This window comes from Erithacus rubecula, assembly GCF_903797595.1.
Source record: "Erithacus rubecula genome assembly, chromosome: 2".
In the NCBI taxonomy this organism is placed as follows: Eukaryota; Metazoa; Chordata; class Aves; order Passeriformes; family Muscicapidae; genus Erithacus; species Erithacus rubecula.
Genome location: NC_136685.1, coordinates 43,276,239 through 43,297,651, shown reverse-complemented (window position 1 = coordinate 43,297,651; position 21,413 = coordinate 43,276,239). Strand labels below are relative to the sequence as shown.

The 21,413-nt window shown below is 35.5% G+C and overlaps 1 protein-coding gene across 4 annotated transcripts in view; it reads right to left on the bottom strand.

Moving 5' to 3' along the window:
- Positions 1–21,413, bottom strand: part of ARMC2 (armadillo repeat containing 2) — a 61,711-nt gene that overhangs the window by 29,664 nt on the left and 10,634 nt on the right. For 3 of the 4 annotated variants that reach the window (XM_079298696.1, XM_079298698.1, XM_079298697.1), the window contains 6 exons: positions 21,097–21,147; positions 11,713–11,783; positions 7,986–8,078; positions 5,024–5,202; positions 3,654–3,756; positions 976–1,196 (listed from right to left, as the gene is read on the bottom strand). In XM_079298696.1, coding sequence (XP_079154822.1) covers positions 976–1,196; positions 3,654–3,756; positions 5,024–5,202; positions 7,986–8,078; positions 11,713–11,783; positions 21,097–21,147 — 718 coding nt within the window. The remainder of the gene's footprint in view (positions 1–975; positions 1,197–3,653; positions 3,757–5,023; positions 5,203–7,985; positions 8,079–11,712; positions 11,784–21,096; positions 21,148–21,413) is intronic. The other variant, XM_079298699.1, reaches the window with a different exon arrangement.

Sequence of the window (21,413 nt, the reverse complement as noted above, 5' to 3'; positions counted from 1 at the left end):
CAAAATCCTGGTAATAAACTTTCAGGAGTTTTATTACTAAGACAAAGAAAATCAAACAAAAATCACCAATAGTAATATGGTGATATAAGCTGTTTTCTCATACAATTTCAAGAAGTATAAAATCCCGTGCTTATAAATTAGTAGAGAATTAAAGAAATCTGGCATAATTAGCAAACCTAGTGCAAACACTACCTCAGAAAATTGTCCAATGTATTTTCCTATGAAGTATCTGAAAGTTTACAATTAAACCATTCATTAATCATTACATCAGTAACTTCCAAACAAATGCCAGGAATCTCCCTGGCAAATCCTTGGTAAACAAAATACCCACCCCCCAGTGTTTCTAAAATACATGGGTTTAAACAGTTTTAGGGCCAAGGATTAGTTTTCAGAGCCACTGCTTATCCAGGTGCTTTGTATAAGAAAACAGTTTTGAGCATGCTGCCTTAAAAGATTCAAAAAGTGTTCACTTTTGAAACTGCTTTTCCCTAACATTAGTTGTTCAAAAACTCTTTGTCAAAGACACACAGTATGTTTTTTAAATGCATTATTCTTGTAATAAAAAGCCATTATTCTTGTAATAAAAAGCTTTCTGTAATCTCCTAGATAACTGCAGAACCAGTTTGTATTTATTATTTCAGTTTCAAGAGTTTAGAGTACACATTTTCAGCTGTTTACTATAGTATCCAGAACACTATCAACACAATAAAGTAGTAACGAGAAACTGGTTTACTAGGTACCTAAAAATATTTCTATTAACTTCAGAATTTCTAAAGCCTTTAAAATTGACTACACACAAACATCTGTGGTAATTAAATTAGGTCCTGTACAGCTTCATTAAACATCTTAAAAATAAATCTATTGAAATATAGGTACAACTCTGTCAGTAGCACACAGGGTTAGCTTATCTCCTCTAATTAAATTTTTAATTTGCCCTTGAAGTACATACTTTTCGAAATAAAAGTAAATGCTAACCTGGACTAATAAGTGGCCCAACTTGGAGAAATACATGTCATTTTCTTTTATCTTATTAATCTGCTTCATTAATTCCAGAAACATTTCAACAGCTCCTTTGCTGACCATTTTATAAAGCAGTGCCTCATTTTCAGACATGCATTTTATAGCTGCCATGCAATAGACAAGAGCTTCATTGTTTGTTTGCAGATCTTCATTCCACAGAACCTGCAACAAATAATCTAAAAGGAAAAGAATATTCAGAAAAGCTAATATTAAAATTTGCATTTGATACAGTCCAGTCATTAAAGAGATTAACAATTGGAAAACACCCTCAGATTGAACTCTTACATTTCTAATAAGTGGGCTAGAAAAATTGCATATTTGGACAGAAACCAAGAAACAATTATTGATGAATAAGAGAATGGGCCCAACTTTTGTTCTCCTAGACTTCAAGAACCAGTGTAAGCTGGAAACACATAGCAGGAATCATTGAAATCCTCAGTCAAGATTTGCAAAAGTGATTGTGTGTGCCTGGAAGTTTGTGTACTAATTCCCACTACTTCCTTAAAAATCAAATGTCTTAAAGCATCTCAAACACTAAACACTAAAAAGCACAGGGACTTAACTCTCACGTTTGAAATCTGTTCATAGCCTTTCTAGATTTACTTTCTATCCAGGTAAAGTGGACATAAAAGTTTTGTTTTGTGCAACCACTGTCAGACATCTGAAATACTAAAATTTACAGCTAACACAAGCCCAAAGTACCTTTTGCAGTCAAACTGAGATATTCCGATTTTAGTGGGGTATGTTAAACAAATGAGTAATCCTAACCAACTTTATACTTTTGAATTTCTAGTAACTGATTCAAAGAGATATTTATTTCTGCTTCCTATGTTCCATTCAGTTCCAGTTGAATAAAAACATTTTACTGTATCATTAAACTGAAGAAATTTAAATTATTTTCCTGTCTCAACTGCAGCTGAAAGTCTTGTCAAGTATATATATATGTGTATATGTACATATGTATATATGTATATATGTATATATGAATGAAGTATACACACTTTAGGCACTTGCCCAAACTCCACCCTCACCAATTAAATCACTTGGGTTGTGGCAACATGAGAACTCAGATTCAGGTTCTTGCTCTGCACAGTATAAAACAGGGTCTTGAACAGTAGTTGTCTATTCTGGAATGATGGAATAACTTATTTCTTCTACTGAAGCTGCTGCACTGCATATAAATTGTTCACAGGGACAGAAGAGGAAAAAGAAATTGCATCTATAATCCAGTGACTGAAACAGGGATCAGGGCAGTTGTGAGGACAGGCCAGGGTCACGTCTTGCTCTGGGTCAAGGTGACACAATGAGTGAATAAACAAATAAAGCAGTACCTACCAATGCTCTTTCCTTGACTAGTTTTTAAAACTCAGGGAAAGAAGAGCAAGTGAAAGAAAAGTGAATGAGGATGGAAATGTGAGCAAAATGCAACTTATTCAAATGCTGTGTATCATGCTGATCTCTACAAAACTGTACTTCTCAGTATCCAAAGTCAACCCAGCTGTTCTCTTTTCTGTGAGTCCTTTCCTTACCACTTGAAAGGCCTGTCTTTATTTCTAACAATTGTGTACTAAATTTTAAGACCATGAATACTCTCCACTATTTAAGCAAATATATGTATGTGCCTTAACCAATACACAAGAAACAACTACTTGCAAGATCAAGGCCTACATAATTAAAACACATTGAAGTTTTAATGAAAGGAATGACTATCAATCAATTCTGAGTATCATTCACACACTTCCACTTTCTTCATATTTCTCATATTTTCAAGGGGCATGACACAAACACTGTTACAAGCACAAAAAGAGAGCCATTGCTGACAGTTCTCCAAAACCACTGGCTCAATGTGCAGCAGCAGCTATAAAAAATATAAAAAAGCCAATGACTGTTCTCAAGATCCTCCCTGATTATGGCCAACACCACAGGCAGCATTATTTTACATCTATAAAATCTGGTGCAGACACAGCTTGAATTCTATAGACAGTTTTGTTCCATAAATTTCAAGAAGGATCCACTGGAGTTAGAGAAATTACAGAGAAGGACTTAGAAAACAACTGAATGACACACTATCTGTTCAATGAGCTTAGAGGCTGAGATGCTTCTCCTGAAAAGGAGAAGACAGAGATATGTGATAAGAATGCATTTTAAAAAATTGTGAAGGTGAAAGGTAAGTTGACTGTACCAACTCTTACAAATCCTGCAAAACTACAAGCAGGGGGATAAAGAAAAATATATAGATTTAAAGCACCACATTCAGAATTTCTAGAACTTGTTCTATGACATTGTAGAGGCAGACAGAATCAGAAAATCCAAAAAGGCAAATTAGTGAACAAAAGATACATAAACAGAGACTAAATAGGGATTAGGCAGGGATGTGTCATGCAATGTCCCTAATAGCATAGAACATTTCTGGATGCTGAAGTAGTGTTGGGGAAACAGATTGCAAAGAACACACAGGCTCCCATGCTCCCCCTAAACAGCATTCCCCATCCCCACTGCTACTTAGACACAGAATACTGGACTAGACCAACCACTAGTCTTACCTAGGCAGGCAGTATTTAGTCTGTGACAAAGTTAACTCTGAAAGTGTTTTTTCAAAGATAAACAATTTTAACTGTTGAAAGAATACATACCCAATAATGTATCATTTTGAATGATGACATCATTTTTTTTGTTCCTACAAATTTTAAACGCTAGCTTGCAAACACCAAGAAGATTTTTTCCATCTACTTTAATCTGCAAAGAAATTAAAAGACATAAAATCACAATTAAAATCTGCATGCAAAAATGCACCGTAACATTCTGCAAGATCAGACACCATGGCAAACTTGTATTCTCACAAAACTACTACATTACAGCTGAAATCCTAACAACACATTAAAACAAACTGCAGATGCATGCAGAATTAAAGAAAACTGAAATATCTGAAACTCAGGTATTTTAAACTCCATTTAGCAAACTCTGCTGACTTTAAAATAACAGATTTTAACTTTTAATGTATCCATATAAACAGGTAGTGTATCAAGAACTTGCAGGATTTTTTTTCTCCAATTCCCTTACAAAGAAATTCTGTATGGAAATCAGGGATTTGGCATCTGTGGCACTAACACAAAGAACTCCAGTACAACAGTATGTATCATAATAAAATTTACTTTCAGCTATCGGAAAAGGGAAGTAAATGTGGTAAAAATACAATGACATCTCTCTTCCTTTCCTCTGCATTTCAAGGGAAGTTTCTTCTAGGTTCATGCTTTTTAAAAGATTACACAGAAAATGTCTGTAAAGGAACCTTTCTTTATGATCAGTACCACTTAGCATCTCTGTGGTATCTGAACAGATAACTGAATAATTTTAATAATTTTAATTTACTGAATAAATTAGCTTACACCACCTTATAGAGAACACATGACTCCCTCAACACACACACAAATTACTCAGATGCCTGCAACAAAATGTTAGTGGGCATCCTTTCACCAGTGACTGTCCATACATGCTTTGCAGAGCATGAACAAAGAAGTTCCAAAGCACAAAATTTCCTTGAGTTTTAACCACAAATACTAAAGCAAAAGATTATTTATATTCCTTCATTTCCCAAAAAACCCCCCTCCATTTTGGTATTTTCAGACCAAGATATTATTCAAAAACTAAGCTTAATTTCCATGTGTACATTTTATAGTCATCAGATTTTCCAAATCCATGCATATGTATCCCAGTTTAGGAAACTATGCGTTCTCCATTGCCTATACAATATTCCTGCCACCATACACCAACTGTCCTACTTTGTGCCCCTCCTTCCTCCCCTAGATGTAACTTCTCTGCAGAAAATGAGTTACAAGTGTTGATCTAGATGCATGGGAGAGTAGTATCTCTGTGGTAGCAAACTGTACTTAGGAAAGGGTTAGTTTAGACACAGCTTTCAAGTATGAAATGAAAAATTAAATGCAAGTTGTAATTCATTATTTTGAACTTCACATTCTACCAAAGAGCATTTCAAAACACTTACAGCCAGAATAAGCTTTGCCAGCTTCAGTGAAAGTGGATCTGAATCAATGTCTACAAGTTTATATAATGCCTTCAGAAGGATGTTTCTTCTTTTAAATCTTTTTCCAAGCATATTTCCTTCATCCAATGCTTGATATAGCTTGGTACAAGCTAGACAGAGCTGTTCTATATTGTCTTCTCCTTGAAGGGTGCAGGAAGGGAGAGAAAAATAAAAAATAACTATCAGTGCCACTTTATCCAGACCATCTCAATATGTGAAGACACCAAAGCACAAAATAAAGAACAGGCTGCACAACAACAAAAATAAGACACCAAATAAATGTCTTCACATGATAGCATGATCCTTAGAAATAATTTTATTCTGCTTTTTTTTTAAAACAAAAGAGACTCAAGCCAAGGTCAAAATAATACCTACAGCTAAAATTAAACTAACCTTTGATACTTAATAATCAGATTGACCAAATGTCTACAAGGAAACTGTGTCTGGAAACATTCTTTGAAGCACTCCACTAAACATTAGATGAGAAGAGGGATAGATAGCTAAGGAGCATTTTTCTCCCCATATACATAACTTTACACACCAAACCTTGCTGGGATTTAAAAAACTGAATGTAAAAACTTGCTACAATTGGTCTTCAATGTATAGGTGCAAGATATATTGGAGTGGAATGTTGTCATATGGACAAAAAAGTGATCCACTTCCTCACCCAAGTCCCTGAGACTGTTTAAAATACACAAAAATAAACCAGGAAATTATTACAAAAACTGCATCTCAACACAACGGAATCATGCATGTGTTTATTTTACAGAGAAAAGAAAAGTCTTGTCGATTTTTAAAACTGAACAGTGAGATTTTTTTAAAACTTTTTTTTTATATTCACTTTTTTCCATAAGGTGACACTTGCAAAGTCCAATGTAAATCCACTTGAACTGGCAGTATAAACACTGCATTTACTTCACAGCTGAAACAGCCATATTCAAGGAGTTAAAGCACTTGTGATGAAATATGTATGGACAGAAAATTACAACAAAAAGCATGTCTAAGGCCCCAAACCTGTAGGCAGATTCAAGGACCAGTCTCAGGCTGAGAAGTGCCTGGAAGCTCTCAATTTGCAATCATCACACTCAAGAAACTGCAATGACTATTCCATTCCTACTGTCATCATGACAGAAAATTCAACAAAATATAACATGATTCTAAATGCTCTGCTCCAGCAAACTCCAGGAGTTGCAAAGAACTAAAATGGAAAGGTCTTACACTCCATTTCATCAAAATTAACAACAACAAAAATTATTCATCACTCATCCCATGGGGCATTTTAAAGCTTAACCTCCTGAGTATTGGAATGTAACAAATAAATTATTTGTTCCTGTAGAAAAAGAGACTTTGGGGGCTTTTGGTCATATTACAAACAACTCAAGCACATCATATTCAGAAAAATTTAGGCAATAAATAAATTTCAGGTTAACTTCAGATTTGTTTTTGAATGGAAAGGTTTCTGCAAATATTTCTGTGTGAGGAAGGTTAAGAAAAAGGCTTCTCTATTAACATATGAAAAACTAAGCATGAACTAAGTTCATGTGCAGGGAATTAGCTAAAGGTACAAAGCAAACGATTGCACATGAAATTAAAAAATATTAAATTACCAATAGACCCACTCAAAGCATTTCAACTATGGAATTCTAATATTCATTTTTATAAGAACCGTGCAGTAAATAGTCTAAAGAGTGTTAATATTTGAAAACCTGCAAAACTCAGGTTTTAAGGTTTCTGTAGTACTACATTCAATCAACTGGTGAGGAAGTATCCTTAGATAATGTCATCTATTATTAAAAAAACTAAGCCATAGCCAAGTTTTTTAAAAAGCTAAAAAAACCCCAATACACTAACTAAATCAAGTAAAGACTGAGGAAAAGAGGCATGAAATCTGATTTTCTTACCTACATTCATGACAAGGGAAAGACATTATTAGATTTTACCTCTAAATTTCATTTTGCTTATGAATAAAGAACATCTCACCACCCAAAGCTGTAACTCAGTGGCTGAATTCTGACAATCTTGGCATTAAGCAAGGAAAATGTGAGGTTACATAGCTGTTTTCAAATTTCCTGATCACTATTTTCTATACACCAGTGACAGATGTGGGAATGAGAATGCTGTCTTCTTTAAACAATTCCATATACTGGGAATCACTTAGCACTGTACAGGTGTTTCATACTCATCAACATCTGCAAAACTATGTAAAAAGTTCTAATCTGTACCATGCTATCACAAACACTGCTAAAGATCCAGTAAAACAGAATTACTTGTAAAAACAAATCTACTTTCTGTATTCCCACCATTCAAATAAATACAGTGTCTACAGAAGGCAATTGAACAACTTGTTCAATGAAAAATGGATTACAGAGTTAAATCTTTCAAGCTATACTTAATTTTACTCCATTCTGCTTCAGTATTCTGAGTCATTACACACTTTTCTGGCACATCTAACACTTCAATCACAAATAGAAATTTTCATTAAGATCTTAGTTTTTTTTAAATTAATTGAGACCTTCAATAAAGTCTATGGTTAAAGCAGTGAATCTGTGCAGTACTTTATTCTTAAAATTATTAGCTCAACACTGACTGCTAAGCTGGCAGAGCTATGTTGTCTAAAATAAAGTAATTTATTCAGACAAGATAAGATCTTCTCTAAACCAGTTTTGGGTTTTTATTATGGGATCACAGAATGGTAAGGTTGGAAGTTACCTCTGAAATGACATCTGGTGCAATCCCTGTGCTCCAGCAGGGCCACCTAGACTGCCCAAGACAATTTTACACTGTAAAGTCACTGAACATATGAAAGCATAAAAGGCCACATACCCAAATTACTGTTATTATTTTGTAGTAAACACAAATAAGTCCCACGCTCCCTGCAAGAAACAGTACAGAAAATACACCCATTCAAAGCAGTGTTACTCACTTTTTTCCAGATCATGCAGAATTGGTAGAATCCTTGTATGCCAAAAGAAATCTTCTTCTTCCCATTCATTTATTTCTGCTTCATCCTTTAAGCCTTCAAAATACATTCAAAACAAAAGCACACATTCAGTGAAGGTTTCACCTTCTACAATAAGGAATAGCTCCAAATACTTGTTCATTAGTGAGAAAAAAAAAATCTAAAAATGTCATGTTTTGCTATATTCTGGGTTATTCTATGAATCCAAGCTTTTCTTTTTATTTACACGTTCTTAAAACAAACATTTCACACAAAACTAGATGGATAAGTGGTTTGATATGTAAAGCTGTACTGTGAAGCTTTTGTTTGCTGACATTAATGTTTCATTTGATCACTGAATTGGAAGGTAATGACTACTTAAACATCAAAGTGTGCTAGTATTTTTCAGCTCTCTGTTCACGTGACAGCTTATTATTTGTTTAAAAATGCATACTACAGACAATCCTCTAGAACTGTAGAATTTTATCTAGTACACATGCATGACATTACACTAAGCTTGGATAATTGACTGGTCAGTTAGGGAAAAGTCCTGTTAGTTATCACATCCTGTTATCAATTCTAACTACTTCATGCAATTAGTTTGGTGAACTTCATGACTAAACCTTTATAAAATGTGTTTCTTTCATATTCTTCATTGCATTCAGCAGTTTTTCACATGGCAACCTGTGAAATGAATAGTAAACTACAGATATGTGAATGAGATATTGCCTCCAAAAAATATCCAAAATCCTGAAGGCAACAAACTCCCACGGTTCTTGGCTGCCTTCAGTCAAATATCCCTGGGACTGAGAAATACTCTTCACTATCAGAAACCTTGTCCACTTCACAAAGAGAATGTTAAGAAATATTTAAGCTTTTTTTATACTTGGCTTCAAAAAGAAAATACAATAAAAAAATGTATTGTAGACATCAAGTCAAAAATTGGCAGAGCTAAAAGCCAGTGGACTAGAATTTTTCTGGAAACAAGACTGGGAGCATGGATCTGTTTTCTTACTGGAGAAGGAAGTTGGTGAAAATATGGTTTATTAAAAATTGAATCCAGGATTCACTTTCATATAGATGCAGTATCAATGGGAATTATTCTGACTTGCTGAACATCTGTTACACCTCCACCTAGTATTTTGTGAAGTATTTTGTCACAAAATTCTGGCTTTACCCATTGGGTCACTAGAGATGAAGAGCCAGAGCTTCTGAGAAAATTGAGATGTAAAGGATCTAACAGTTGCTTACAAGGTGCATGCAGGCATGTGTTTGGAGATGAAGATTGGGTTAAGCTCTTTATCTTGAAGGCGAGCAAAGCTGTTATAATGACAGGGTCTGATTTGTTGTGTTGATTTTGCTTTGAGGTTTTTTTTATTAGGGAAATAAAAGTCACACAATTCTACTAAATAACATTTAAAAAGCCATTAACACTGGATTACAAACATTTCTTTAAGTGACAGATTTTTCTGAAAATGTCTCCTGTTGTTCATTATTAGCTCTTGCATTTAAAGGACGATGTAAATTCTTAACAAAAAAAAAATAAAAAATAAAGAACACAAAGAATATTATACTACCTGAGAATTAATAGCATTATTTGGAACAGTAAAACAATCTAAAACTTCCTATTTTAAAAGCTTGCTCTTTAGAAAATAATCCAGACTTTTTTTGGGCCTATATTAACTGTCTACCTACATCTTACACACAATTAATCTATCAAATATACCTATTTCAAAAGATTATAAAAAAATGCTGCTATTTCATAACTAATATACTATACTTGTTATATATATTATATATAAATACATGTTATTAGCAAATATTATTATTTTGCATACTATTTTTATTCTCTAGATCAAACAAGTTGACAATCTTATTTAAATTGATGAGTACCCTAATTAATGAAACATTATGCAGTGTTTGCAATGAAGTGAAAATTCTGCTTTAGATAATGTAAAAGCCCAGCTGAAATGAGAACACTAGAACAGTGTGCACTCTTCCTTCCTACCAGAAAACCCACCTATTAACTCAATTATTTCCTTTCTATCTGTAGCTACCTCCCTTAAACTGAAATATGGGACTGGCTTTTAAACTACATATATACTTAACTTCATTAGACAAGAAATAGAAAATTTCAGGCATGCATTTGCAGATAAAGCCAAACTTCTCACTTAAAAAAAAATTTACCAAAGCCATTTAATTTTCAGTTCAGAATGAAAGACAGATTTATTTTTGCACTGCTCTGCTTCACTTGTGTCATATTCATCAGAAGAATACAGCAAACTGAAAGTCATAATGGTATAATTTTTTTAAAAAAGTATTTCTTATACCTAAGTAAAAAAGAAGATAAGCAGCTTTTACTAAACAGTATAAATCCTAGCAATAAGAATGACCAGACAATATATGACTAAAAAGAAAAGTAACATTACTAAATTGTATGTGTCTCAGTCATGGCAGATTTTTAAAGCTGCTGATGAAAAGTTAAAGTACTAGCTATATTTAAAATATGCAGAACCTGTCCAGAACTTTCTAAAGAGCAAACCACAATTCAATAGAAAATATACTCAAGCAAAAGAATGCAGCAAGTTCAAGTTGGTTGCCTCAGTTTTTCATAGGTCTTAACCACTGCTTTGCATTCTGGTCAAAAAAAAAAAAAAAAAAAAAAAAATCACTAATCAGTCTACATTTATTGGTTGCTGTTTTTAGCATGTAAATACAAGAGCCTTAGCAACACTGAGCTTTCAAAAGCTGAGTACTGCCTGACTTATAATGTTTAGCCTTTTCACTGAATACTGAGTGGCCACGAATAGATCAATATTAGAACAGTCTACCTCCTCTCTAAAATGTCAAAGCATAAACACAATTCCTATCAGAAAATAGAAATAATTTGTAAATGAACACTCCACCCAGAATCCAATTATAGAGAAGAAATGATGGAGAATTCCTACTGCTATCCCACTCTTTACTGTGGGATTAAAGATGAAGTATGCACAAACTAAACAAGCTACATAATGTTAAGAAAAGTAGATATCAAAAGAAACAATCCTAAAACCACTTTATAACATCAATAAAATAGCACAAACAAATTAAAAGGCTTATAAATATACTAACTCGCAAGACATGGTAAATGCTCTCTGTTCCTCACAAGGAAATGAGAGCAGAGCACAGAACACCCTTCCAGAATGATCTGGAATAACAAAGTTTCTCAGTTCTAGAAAAATAATAATAATGCATCATAATAGTACAGTAGAAACTTCAGACTCTCAAATACGCTCTTGTAATGTATTAAATGTGCCAGCTATGAGAAAACATTATTAAAATCTGTTATGTAAAATTAGCAAAATGCATCCCTACACAGCAATCCAAAATCTGTTTCTTCAGATAATACAGGCTGGCATAATTTTATTAGTTTCTGTGCAACTATGACAGATTACAAAATGTGATGGGCAAATAAGGTGTTAATGGATTGGCAAATTCTTAAACCTGGATATGGGAAAAGCAACATAGGAAATACCAACAGATTTTTAGAGTGAAGATCTCTTCAATATTGTTTCTCTTTACTAAGAACAGTAAGAAAACCCAGTATGTCTAGAAAACAAAAATTATTGTTCAGTAAATAATAAAGAACAATATTGACATAGTCACAGGAATTAGATTATTTCTATTTGACTGCATTTCACAATTTTTGAATGGAGATTGAAATTTCTTGTACCTGTTACTCTTCTCTTCCAGCCTGAAGCCCTTGACTGTGATGACCTTGTGCCAGGCACTTTCTTCTGGTCACTAAAAGATACAGTATGAACACAAAAAAGCATTATCAGAAAACTGTGCTCACAATTCTTTCCCATGCACTGAGTTGTGCATATTAACAACTAATTGGAAAAGATAATGATATTTTAAAAAGTTAGTAAATTAGCTGTTCATTAAAAGTTACAAGTAAATACAAACTCCTCCCATATTACAGAAAGCTCCTTCAGATATACTGACATATTCACACCACAAGAGGTCACCATTATGGAACAAAACCTAAAGTATTTCTGCTTGCTCAATCAACTGAAAGAACAACCGAACTAAATTCAGAAAGAGACAATTTCTATTTTACTATCAGCTTCATTAAATGAATATAAAACTCAACTAGCTTAAAACTGTATGTTTACCCATTCACTAGGACAGTATTTTTTTCTGACAGGATTAACACTTTTAAAACATTTAATGAGAAGACCTTTCAAGGAAACAAACACTCAAGTAACCTTTAAAGCATACATTAGATTTTCTGGGTCTGCCAGTAAACTATTGCTAACTGCATAGTGGTCACTAGTAGTTAGTATAGGAAACAAATACGTTGCCATTTATATTGTTTTACAAGGTAATGCCATAATTCCTGCTGATTTTATGGTCAGTCTTTCTTTGGACACAGGAAACTACTACATACATCTATAATTAAATGTATTTATTCTGTTTGCCTAGCTACACACTCAAGTAGCATTTATCTAAAAGAAATAATACAATATATAGACTCTCTGCTATGACACTGGAATCTTTCCTCATGTTACTACAGAGGGAAGTCTTAATCTATATTTTCTATTCTGAGCGTATGTTTAATTTAACACTTCTTATTCCATTTAAAGTTCATGTACCAATACAACCTAATCTCCTGAACGCCCTTCTACAGATGAAAGTAGTGTGTTAGCAATGTTATTTCAATTTTTTCTAGCCAGGTAATTTAGTTACTCTAAGGCTTAAAGCTGAACTGTTGTTTAAGTAGTTTGCTGGATTGGTGCCTAAATCCTGTCTGTCAGTCCAGACAGAAGATGTAAGTCATTCTATCAACAGATGGAGACAGAATAAAAGACAAAGCTCTTGCAAGATCAGTTCCCCACAAAAGAGACTAGATAGCTCACTGGGATCAGTCAAAAATTTCCCAAGCAATCACATTACAGAGGAACAGTTGCTCCATAATCGTTAACAGTGAATAATGCTTCATTTTTACAGCATGAGGATTTAAGTGCTCCAAAATCCAAATGCTTACACAAACTACCTTGAAATTGTTTCAGCTCACATATACCAATTTCTACCCCTCTGGGGAAGCAATACCTTATAAAGAAAAAAAGACAAGTGCTTGCATCTCTAAAATTGTCTGACATCTCGTAAGAAAGAAGGGGTTTACAGCACACATTACAGACATTTCAATGTATTGGCAGAAATAAAATTTTGATTTCATTTCTGTGAATGACTTATCCTACAAACTTTAAAAGTTTCAGAAACGTTTCTACAAGTTTCAGCCATCCCTGAAATCAAGACTATAACTTGAAAGGACGTTGGATAAGCAAGAGAACAACTTCAGTCACCTTATACTAAACATGGTTGTATTCAGGAATCAGTACCTTCAGAACTGTGTGTAGGCATGATGATACTACCTGCGTATATGAATACGGATGTTTGAATTTGCTTTCCTCAGAGAAAGAGTTTCATAACTATATATTCTTTCTGTGCCTCTTCCCTTAAAATGTAAATCCAGGATGAATCCAAGAAACTCAACACAAACAATCCTGTAAGTTTTGTTGGACGCAAAAGCAGATTAATATAAAAAAGCCACTGAAGCAAAGGATGAGTTAACTTACCAGACAGAAACAGCACATGTAATTTGCAGAGTAAGACCATGTCAATTGTGCACAAAAAGAAGCTGGGTTGGAATTATTGTAAATTAGTAGGAAAGAAAATTGTTCTGTGAATACCAGTGGTACAACCATCTATGCTTTTGGGAAACATCCTCATAAGTCACCCAAACTTCCACTATTTTCAGAAAATGAATACACTGAATACCTATATAAATGGGAATGGTTGGTGACAGGCTTATCTTTAGGGAATATGTACAATTCAGGAATTCTGTGAGAGACAATAAAATCCCTTTATGCATCTTTACCACTCTGTCAACTTCATTTTAGTTACACAGACTTTTGGTTCATTATCTTTGCATTTTCATTTAGGATTGAAACTTAAATAGAAGTATCTTATTAAGAACAATGCAGTTAAAATATAATCAACCTATTCTAAAAAAATAAGTCAACTACTATTGAAGGGAACTGGCTTGCCAAGAGAGTGGTTGTCTTGGAAACAAAGTCAATTGGCAGAAATCTGATCATCTAATAAGGGACTCATCAAGAAATCAACTGAGAGGTTCTGATGATTTACAGATGAAAACGAACTTGGCAACTGGATCATTTTTATCTTTCTCATATAAAAGAAATCATAGCAGCCTCAATGAGGAACACTGCTTTCGTGAATGTACACAGAATGTGAGGACTTCCAAAAGGAAAGTGAGCCAGTACACAGTCTGGAGTAGTGTAGTGTGGTGGGCTGACCTTAGACAGATGCAGGGTGCCCAAATCATACCACTCTTTTCACTCCTCTCCTCACAGAACCAAGGGTAGAAACAAGATGGAGAAAAACCCATGGGTAAAGACAAAAACAGTTTAATAAAGAAAAAGCCACTTGCAGAAGCAAAGAAAAACAAAAGTCTTATGCTCAACTTCCCACTAGTAGGCAATGTCCAGCCATTTCCAAGGATTGTAGGGCTTACGTATACATAGTGATAGCTCTGAAGGACAAACCTCATAATAATAAGTGCCCCCTCACTTCATAATAATAAATGCCCCCCACTTACTTTGTCTTAGCTCTTTCATTGCTGAGCAGACATCATACATTATGGAATCCCTTTGGTGAGTCTTGTCCAGCTGTCCTGGTTATGTCCCCTCAAAAGACTTTGCCCACCCCAAACCTACTGGTGACAGGCTTGTGTTGGAGAGACAGCACTGATGCCATGGAGTGCTGCTTAGCAGTTGCCAAAATGCTGGTGTGTTGTCAACAACACCCTTCTAGCTACCAATGCAAAGCACAGCACTGTGAGAGCTTCTCCAGGGAAAATCAACTCCGTCTCAGCCAGACCCAATACGTGTTCAGTATTTTCCCCTGGTGAAAGAATGGATAATTAAGTGAAAGCTGCTTTTACTAAGAAATTCTGCATGTTTAGACATTTACTTGTTCTTGCCATGAGCCTCTAGTTAATAGCAAATCTACAAAGTCTCACCCTTCCAGGTATTCCAGGGAAAACAACATTTCTACGCGCTATAGCCCAGAGGAAAGGAATTGAACTAGTTAATCTCCAAAGAAGTTGCACACAGCAGCAAGGTTTGAATCACAAATGTGAAAGTAAGATCCAATAAAGGAATGGTGCTTGGGTTCCTTCCTTAAACATCTGAGAACTTGGCTATCTCTTCACCTGCCAAAGAGAAGCCTGCAATGGGCGTGAATTTTGTCTCACAGACCCAAGGATTTAGACGCTTAGCATCATCCCTGCTACAGTTTTGGCCCAAGAATGGTATTATTTTCCTTGACAAATACCTAGGCACAGGGCACAGATAAGCAGAGGTCGGGATGTTCCCAGACACTACCTAGTGTGTTGGTATTAAAAAATGGGAGGCAATTCAGAATAGGTTCATTGCATAACATAACCTATGACACTGCAGATAGCCACCAAGCCAGAGACTTTAATTTTTAATAATTATCAGTAGAAATGTACTGCTGATGTTCCAGATAATTTAGTTATCAGTTAAGAGAGACACATGATAATACTGAGAAGTTAATGCTTCTCTACAGAATTGTATCTATCAAGCACCTGTGGCCAGCAAGGTAGCAAAGCTCAACAAGAACAAAAAGACAACATGACCATCTTTTCTGAATTGTCCAGCTTCAAGGCTTTCCCACCCGACATTATCCTCTCCCCATGAATGAATGTCACAGGTAAGATGGCTGAGTGTGTAAGCGTTAGGCTGTAGTCCTTTTTACAGAGGTTTGATTCCTCTTCTTATCGGCTCTGTGGTGAAATTCATGGTGAGTTGCAAGCTCATTGATGTATGTCGATTGCGTGCCGGAGCCTTATACTAAGGATCCTGTAACATCTTACATATTCTTACAGCTTTGGTAGGCAAAACTAGATAACAAAGTAGGAGAAGAACTGAGAAGCACAGTAACAGATAGTGTAATAAAGTATGAAGAATACACAGAATACTTTTCAAAGAGAAGAGCAGGAATAAAGGGCAATGAGAAAAACATGAGGGCGGTGGGAATGGAAGATGTCATAAGCCCCACAGTATCTCCTTCTGCAAGTGCCAAGGCCTCACACAGCTTTGCTCATCCAGATGTTACGAGGCTCTCCTTTTGCACTCATGTAAACTCCTAAAGTAGATAAAGGAATTGGGACTACCCAATGTTAACTAGAATCTGAAGAGATTTTTTACAAAGGTAAAGAGTTACTAACCCACAGACTGTGCATAGCATAGCATGCTGTAAGGAAGCCCCAGACTGTAGACACAATGTGATGTTTGGAAACAGATTTCTTCTCCATTTTTAAACATGTCCTTTTTATTATGCCAAAGAACTTTAATTGTGAGCATATGATTTCTAAACCTCTGTTACTGCAGAGCCCTTTCTACATCTATAGAACCACCATTCTTATCTTTAAGTTACTTCCTCAGAAGCAAATCTAAGCTCCAGATAGTTTAATTGTTTCATTTTTTTATTTTGGGTCTTTATTTTGATAAGGTAAACAAAGCTTTTTTTTTTCTTCCATTTTCCCCTCATAGTCATTCAGTTTCTCCTCAATGTATTTTCCTTCATTATCCTCTTCAGCTCCCACAAAATTCCTTTTTCTAGTTTATTTAAAATACAAAAATGTGACTGAAAATTTACAAGTTTTCTTTTGGATCCTTGATATATCAATGTTTTCAGGTCTGCAAAAGTCTAGGAGAGCAATTTCTAACTTTTCACAAAGCTCTAAAAACAGTCTAGGCACTGCAGTAGATGCAGACTGTCTATAGATAAATGCAAGCAGTGAACATCTGATTGTACCAACATACGCTGTGTGCATTGGAAAGCCAGACATGGTGTATCTACACCCAAAAATCACGACATTTCACTGAGTGTTAGGAAGAACAGATTTCAAGCAACGCTAAAAAGATCCTGGGGGCCTGTTCAGGCAAGCCAGATGTATCAAAATGACTACTAGGCACAAAGGTGTTCTTCCAGACTAGAACAGAGTTCAGTTCCCTTGATTGTGGATAATCCTTAAACAGATAGGCCATTTAGAAAGAATCTGAGATTTTACTCACTTGTATATTCAGAGTGTGACTGCACATATACACTGTAATCTGGGTTTATTTTTATTGCTAGCACTGTCCAGGATGGCATGCCATACAGATATATATATATAAGGATCATTTGGCTATTTAAGCAGCTGAGCACTCTTCTTTCAACCCAAGACTCACAATTCTATATGGACTACAAAGGGAAAAGCTGAAAGAAGGTGTTGTGGAAGTATGTACAACCAATAAATCCTTAAAAATAACCCTCACAGGTAAATAGTTTTTCCTGTTTTGAGTGCTTGCCAGGGGAGAGAAGTAGCTCTTGCCACACAATCAATGATGGTGTCACAATGCACCCTCCCTCCAGGTATTGAAAGATGTTGTTAAGAGCCCCTGCCAAGCCTTCTCTTTTCCATGCCAAACAGTTTCAGCTCCAGCCTTTCCTCATACAAAGGGTTCATTCACATTTTAATAGCTGGACTGCCTCCAGCCATTTCATATCTCTATTGCTCTATTGCACTGGGGAGCCTGGAGCTGCTCCCAGCAGCCCAGGTGTAGTGGAGGTTTTCAAGACACAAACAAACAAGGTGCTAGATAATCTCATCTACTCTCTTTTCCATGAAAGACTGGGCCAGATGATCTTCTGTGGTCTCTTCCACCCTGAGCTGTTCTATGAATCTGGTGTAGACCAGGACCTCCAGGTCTCTTTCTGCAAAGATGCCTCCCAGCTGGATCACCCCCAGCATATAATGGTGCCCAGGCGTGTTCCTGCCCAGATGCAGGACTTTGCATTTGTCTTTGTTAAACTGCATAATGTTCTTGTCAAACCATTTCTCCAGGCTGCTGAGGCTCTTCTGGACCCCTGGTGTATCAGCCAATCAGGGTTATCTACTGACTGCCAGTTAGCATTTTTTCCCAAGTTATTGAGAACTGTGGTCTCACGAGCAGCCCATCAGATCTCTTGGCAGGAGCACAGTGGACCACTGTGCAAAGAGGTAGGGCTCTAGACCAGATTTATCAGGGCACAGCCAAACTCAGCAGCTTTGTCTTAAAAAGAACAATAGCAGCTCCAGGCAAAGTTAAAGGAGCTAATGGCGACCATGGGAACTAGGGCACTAAGGACAAGGCAGCAACCCTTGAGTCAGCAGCAATGGACAAAGTGGTGCAAGGGCCCAAAGGCAAAGAAGGGTAGTCAAATGCAGACCTGCAGCAAGAGAAACTGCAATGGATCTTCTCAGAGCAGGTTCATTTACACAGTGCTTTCAGGAGCCACTGCTTCAGAACACAATCCCCTCCTACCATGATTCTTCCACTGTGCTTAGTGATCAAGAAACAAGAGTTCTAACTCTAAATCAAAATTACTGATGTTAACAATAAGACATTGCTCTGTAGACTTTGAAAGAAAGAATAAACAACATCACAGTAATTTTGCCAAAGCAACTAGGAAGCAAGCAGGAAGCGTTTTTAGCTTTTGGCAAAATGAGAAAAATCAGTATTTTGTTTTGTCATTTACTCTCACAGAAATTAATTTTTCCACATACCAATTAACATTTGCATTTCTCATTAATCCCTTTATTCCAATTTCATTATATTATCCAGACCTCTTATGCTACCAGAAGGACATCAAAATTAGTTTCTGGTATTGTCTTTCATTAGCTGAATAGTACGGAATATGTTTTTGTGGGTATTATTACAAACCAACTGATTTCTTCCAGACCCATAACTTAGCACTTGAAAAGCACCCTATCCTTTTAGACAAAGAACTGACCTTGACTGAGCCCTTTAAGAGAATATGTCCCTATTTTGCTCAGCTACCTAAGAATCTTCCATTTTGTGATGTCATCTGAGGAACAAACAAGACAGATAAACACAATCAGGAAATAAGCCCCAAAGAAAAAAAATCCCAGTATAGCAGCTCAATTTTTAAAGACTATTTTCCTTTTCAAAAGAATCAGTGGAAACAAAATTATTTGCAGACAGCTAAAAGAGATATAAAGTATTAAGCCAATTACATGCAACTTGAGTCAATTTTATTTCTCAACCACAAAACTTCTCAAAAGCATAAAAATAATTAAAAAACTGGTAATATAGATGTCCTGAAATTATTTCAGGAACTGTAGAGGATTATAAGGAACACCATAAGCAGAGAAAAAAAACCAAAGGGACTGAAAACTATAATCAAGTGTATAACTGATACCACTGATACAAGAAAAGATAACTAGTAGAAAGACAACATAATTTGCAAAAATATATTGACGAACAGACCAGCTACACTCTGAGTCATCTAAGATGAGTAAATAACAATTCTATAAACACAATCATGGGAATAGCTCATTTCTTAGGACAACTCCAGCTATAAAAACATACAGCATTTCTTATTTATACAGGCTGTTGATGGAGAACCGCATGCACATGTTAAACAGTATGACTTAAAAGAATAATCAAGGTTGATGAAAAACCTCTATCCTTATCCTTTTTATTCTTCAGTCTTTGCATATTCTGTCTAATATTGAAAATATTAACAGTATCTATTTATGGGAGAGTATGTTTAGGCAACCAGGCAACTGACAGTCTAATTCTAAGCATTAAAAAAATATCTAAAACACTAGCCTAAATATATTTGAGTCTGAAAACCACACCCTCATCATCTTCCTAACTTGAATCTTGCATAAGCATTGCATTTCTAAACAGAAAATAAATTAAAATCCATTGTTACTATAGGTCTGCCTAGACTGAACTGACATTCCTTCTCTACCCTCTGCATGGCACATTTACCCATTCAAGAATTGCAATTCAATTGGTATTAAGAACTCTCAAGGCCTAGATCTCCCAGATTTGGAGACCAATGACCCTGGCCTGAAACTAAGTACTAGAGTGGAAAGACTCTGGAGTATATTGCAAAAATGAGCCTAAATTCCACTGTCTCTTTTGTGAGTTAAGAGACCAGAGATAAGTTACCTTTTACCCTTTTCTTTAGAATTCTATAACAAGTTCTGAAAAATTCTTTTCCAGTGCTTTCTCAGTATCCCTTAACCCTATACCAAACTGGGCACCTTCTTGAAAGGGTAGGTGTCACAATCTGAGAAACACTGTAGAAAACTCTACCTGTGAAAGAATTCCGACCATTTAAGTGTTTACTTCTGAAATCAGGGGTCCAAATAGCCAGTGGAATTGAGGCAGAAATAGATAAGAAATAGTTGGGAGTAAGTTAATTCCCAGTTTCCCTATCATTATGAAAATTCCAGAAGTTGTCAATATACATAATAAAAAAAAATAAAAAAAAAAAAAAAAAAGAAAAAAGAAAGAAACAGAAAAATACTGAAAAAAGTCTGGAGAATCATCTACACCATACAACAAATAAACGTCCACATCATGTCACTCATTTCCAAATATTATCCAGAGCAAAACAGAATGGGTGTTCCCCTCAGGAAAAAGTCTCTCTCCTCTGCTGGAATCCTTCTCTTTGAAGCAAAAAAGAATGTATATTTTGAGTAGAGACGTGAAGGTAGTTTAGGCAGAGAGAAGTGATTTCCAGTGGTCCCCTCCAACTAACCCTATTCTATGAATGCAGGATTCACTTTATCATTTAATCCTTTGCTTTTATCATTTTCTATTGAAATATTACAAAACTTTAAAAAAGCACAAGAAAGAGAAACTACTCTCGTGGAAGAAGAATATATTTCAAGGATACTGTAGAACAGGCATTTAATAAAGAGAGCAATGGTGAAAGAAAACAGGGCACAGTACATCTTCTCTACAGCACCTGGTAATCCTTTTGTAGCTCTTTATAAAACTCACTTATTAAGAAAAGAACAGGCCACTTGGGAATGAACTGTTTGCCTCCAAACTCTTCCTCACTCAATGCACCTCTGCTTTTAAGAAGTCCTGGAATGACATCTAAGCTTTCAGAATATTGAGAAATTGGAGTAGGAAAAAAAATCATCATCTTTTCTCACCAGGGAAACTGTTGCTCTTCATCAGCAAATCTGCCATCACTGTTGACACTTCTGTTGAAATATATGAATGCAGAAAACATTTTAGAAGTTTCACTTCTAAAGCAGTCACAATAGATGGCAAGGCACAATGGTTAGAGGAAGATGTAAACAAAACCCAGCTTCCTTATGATTGCCAGAAATTGTTCCTAGGTTTCCTGAGGCAGTATGTCAATAAATTCAATCTGCTTCAATTAATATACCTATTCTGTCACAACTAGACTGTTATTTGCAAAACAGAATTGCAAACAAAATAGCAAATAACTTTTCCCCTCAAAAGG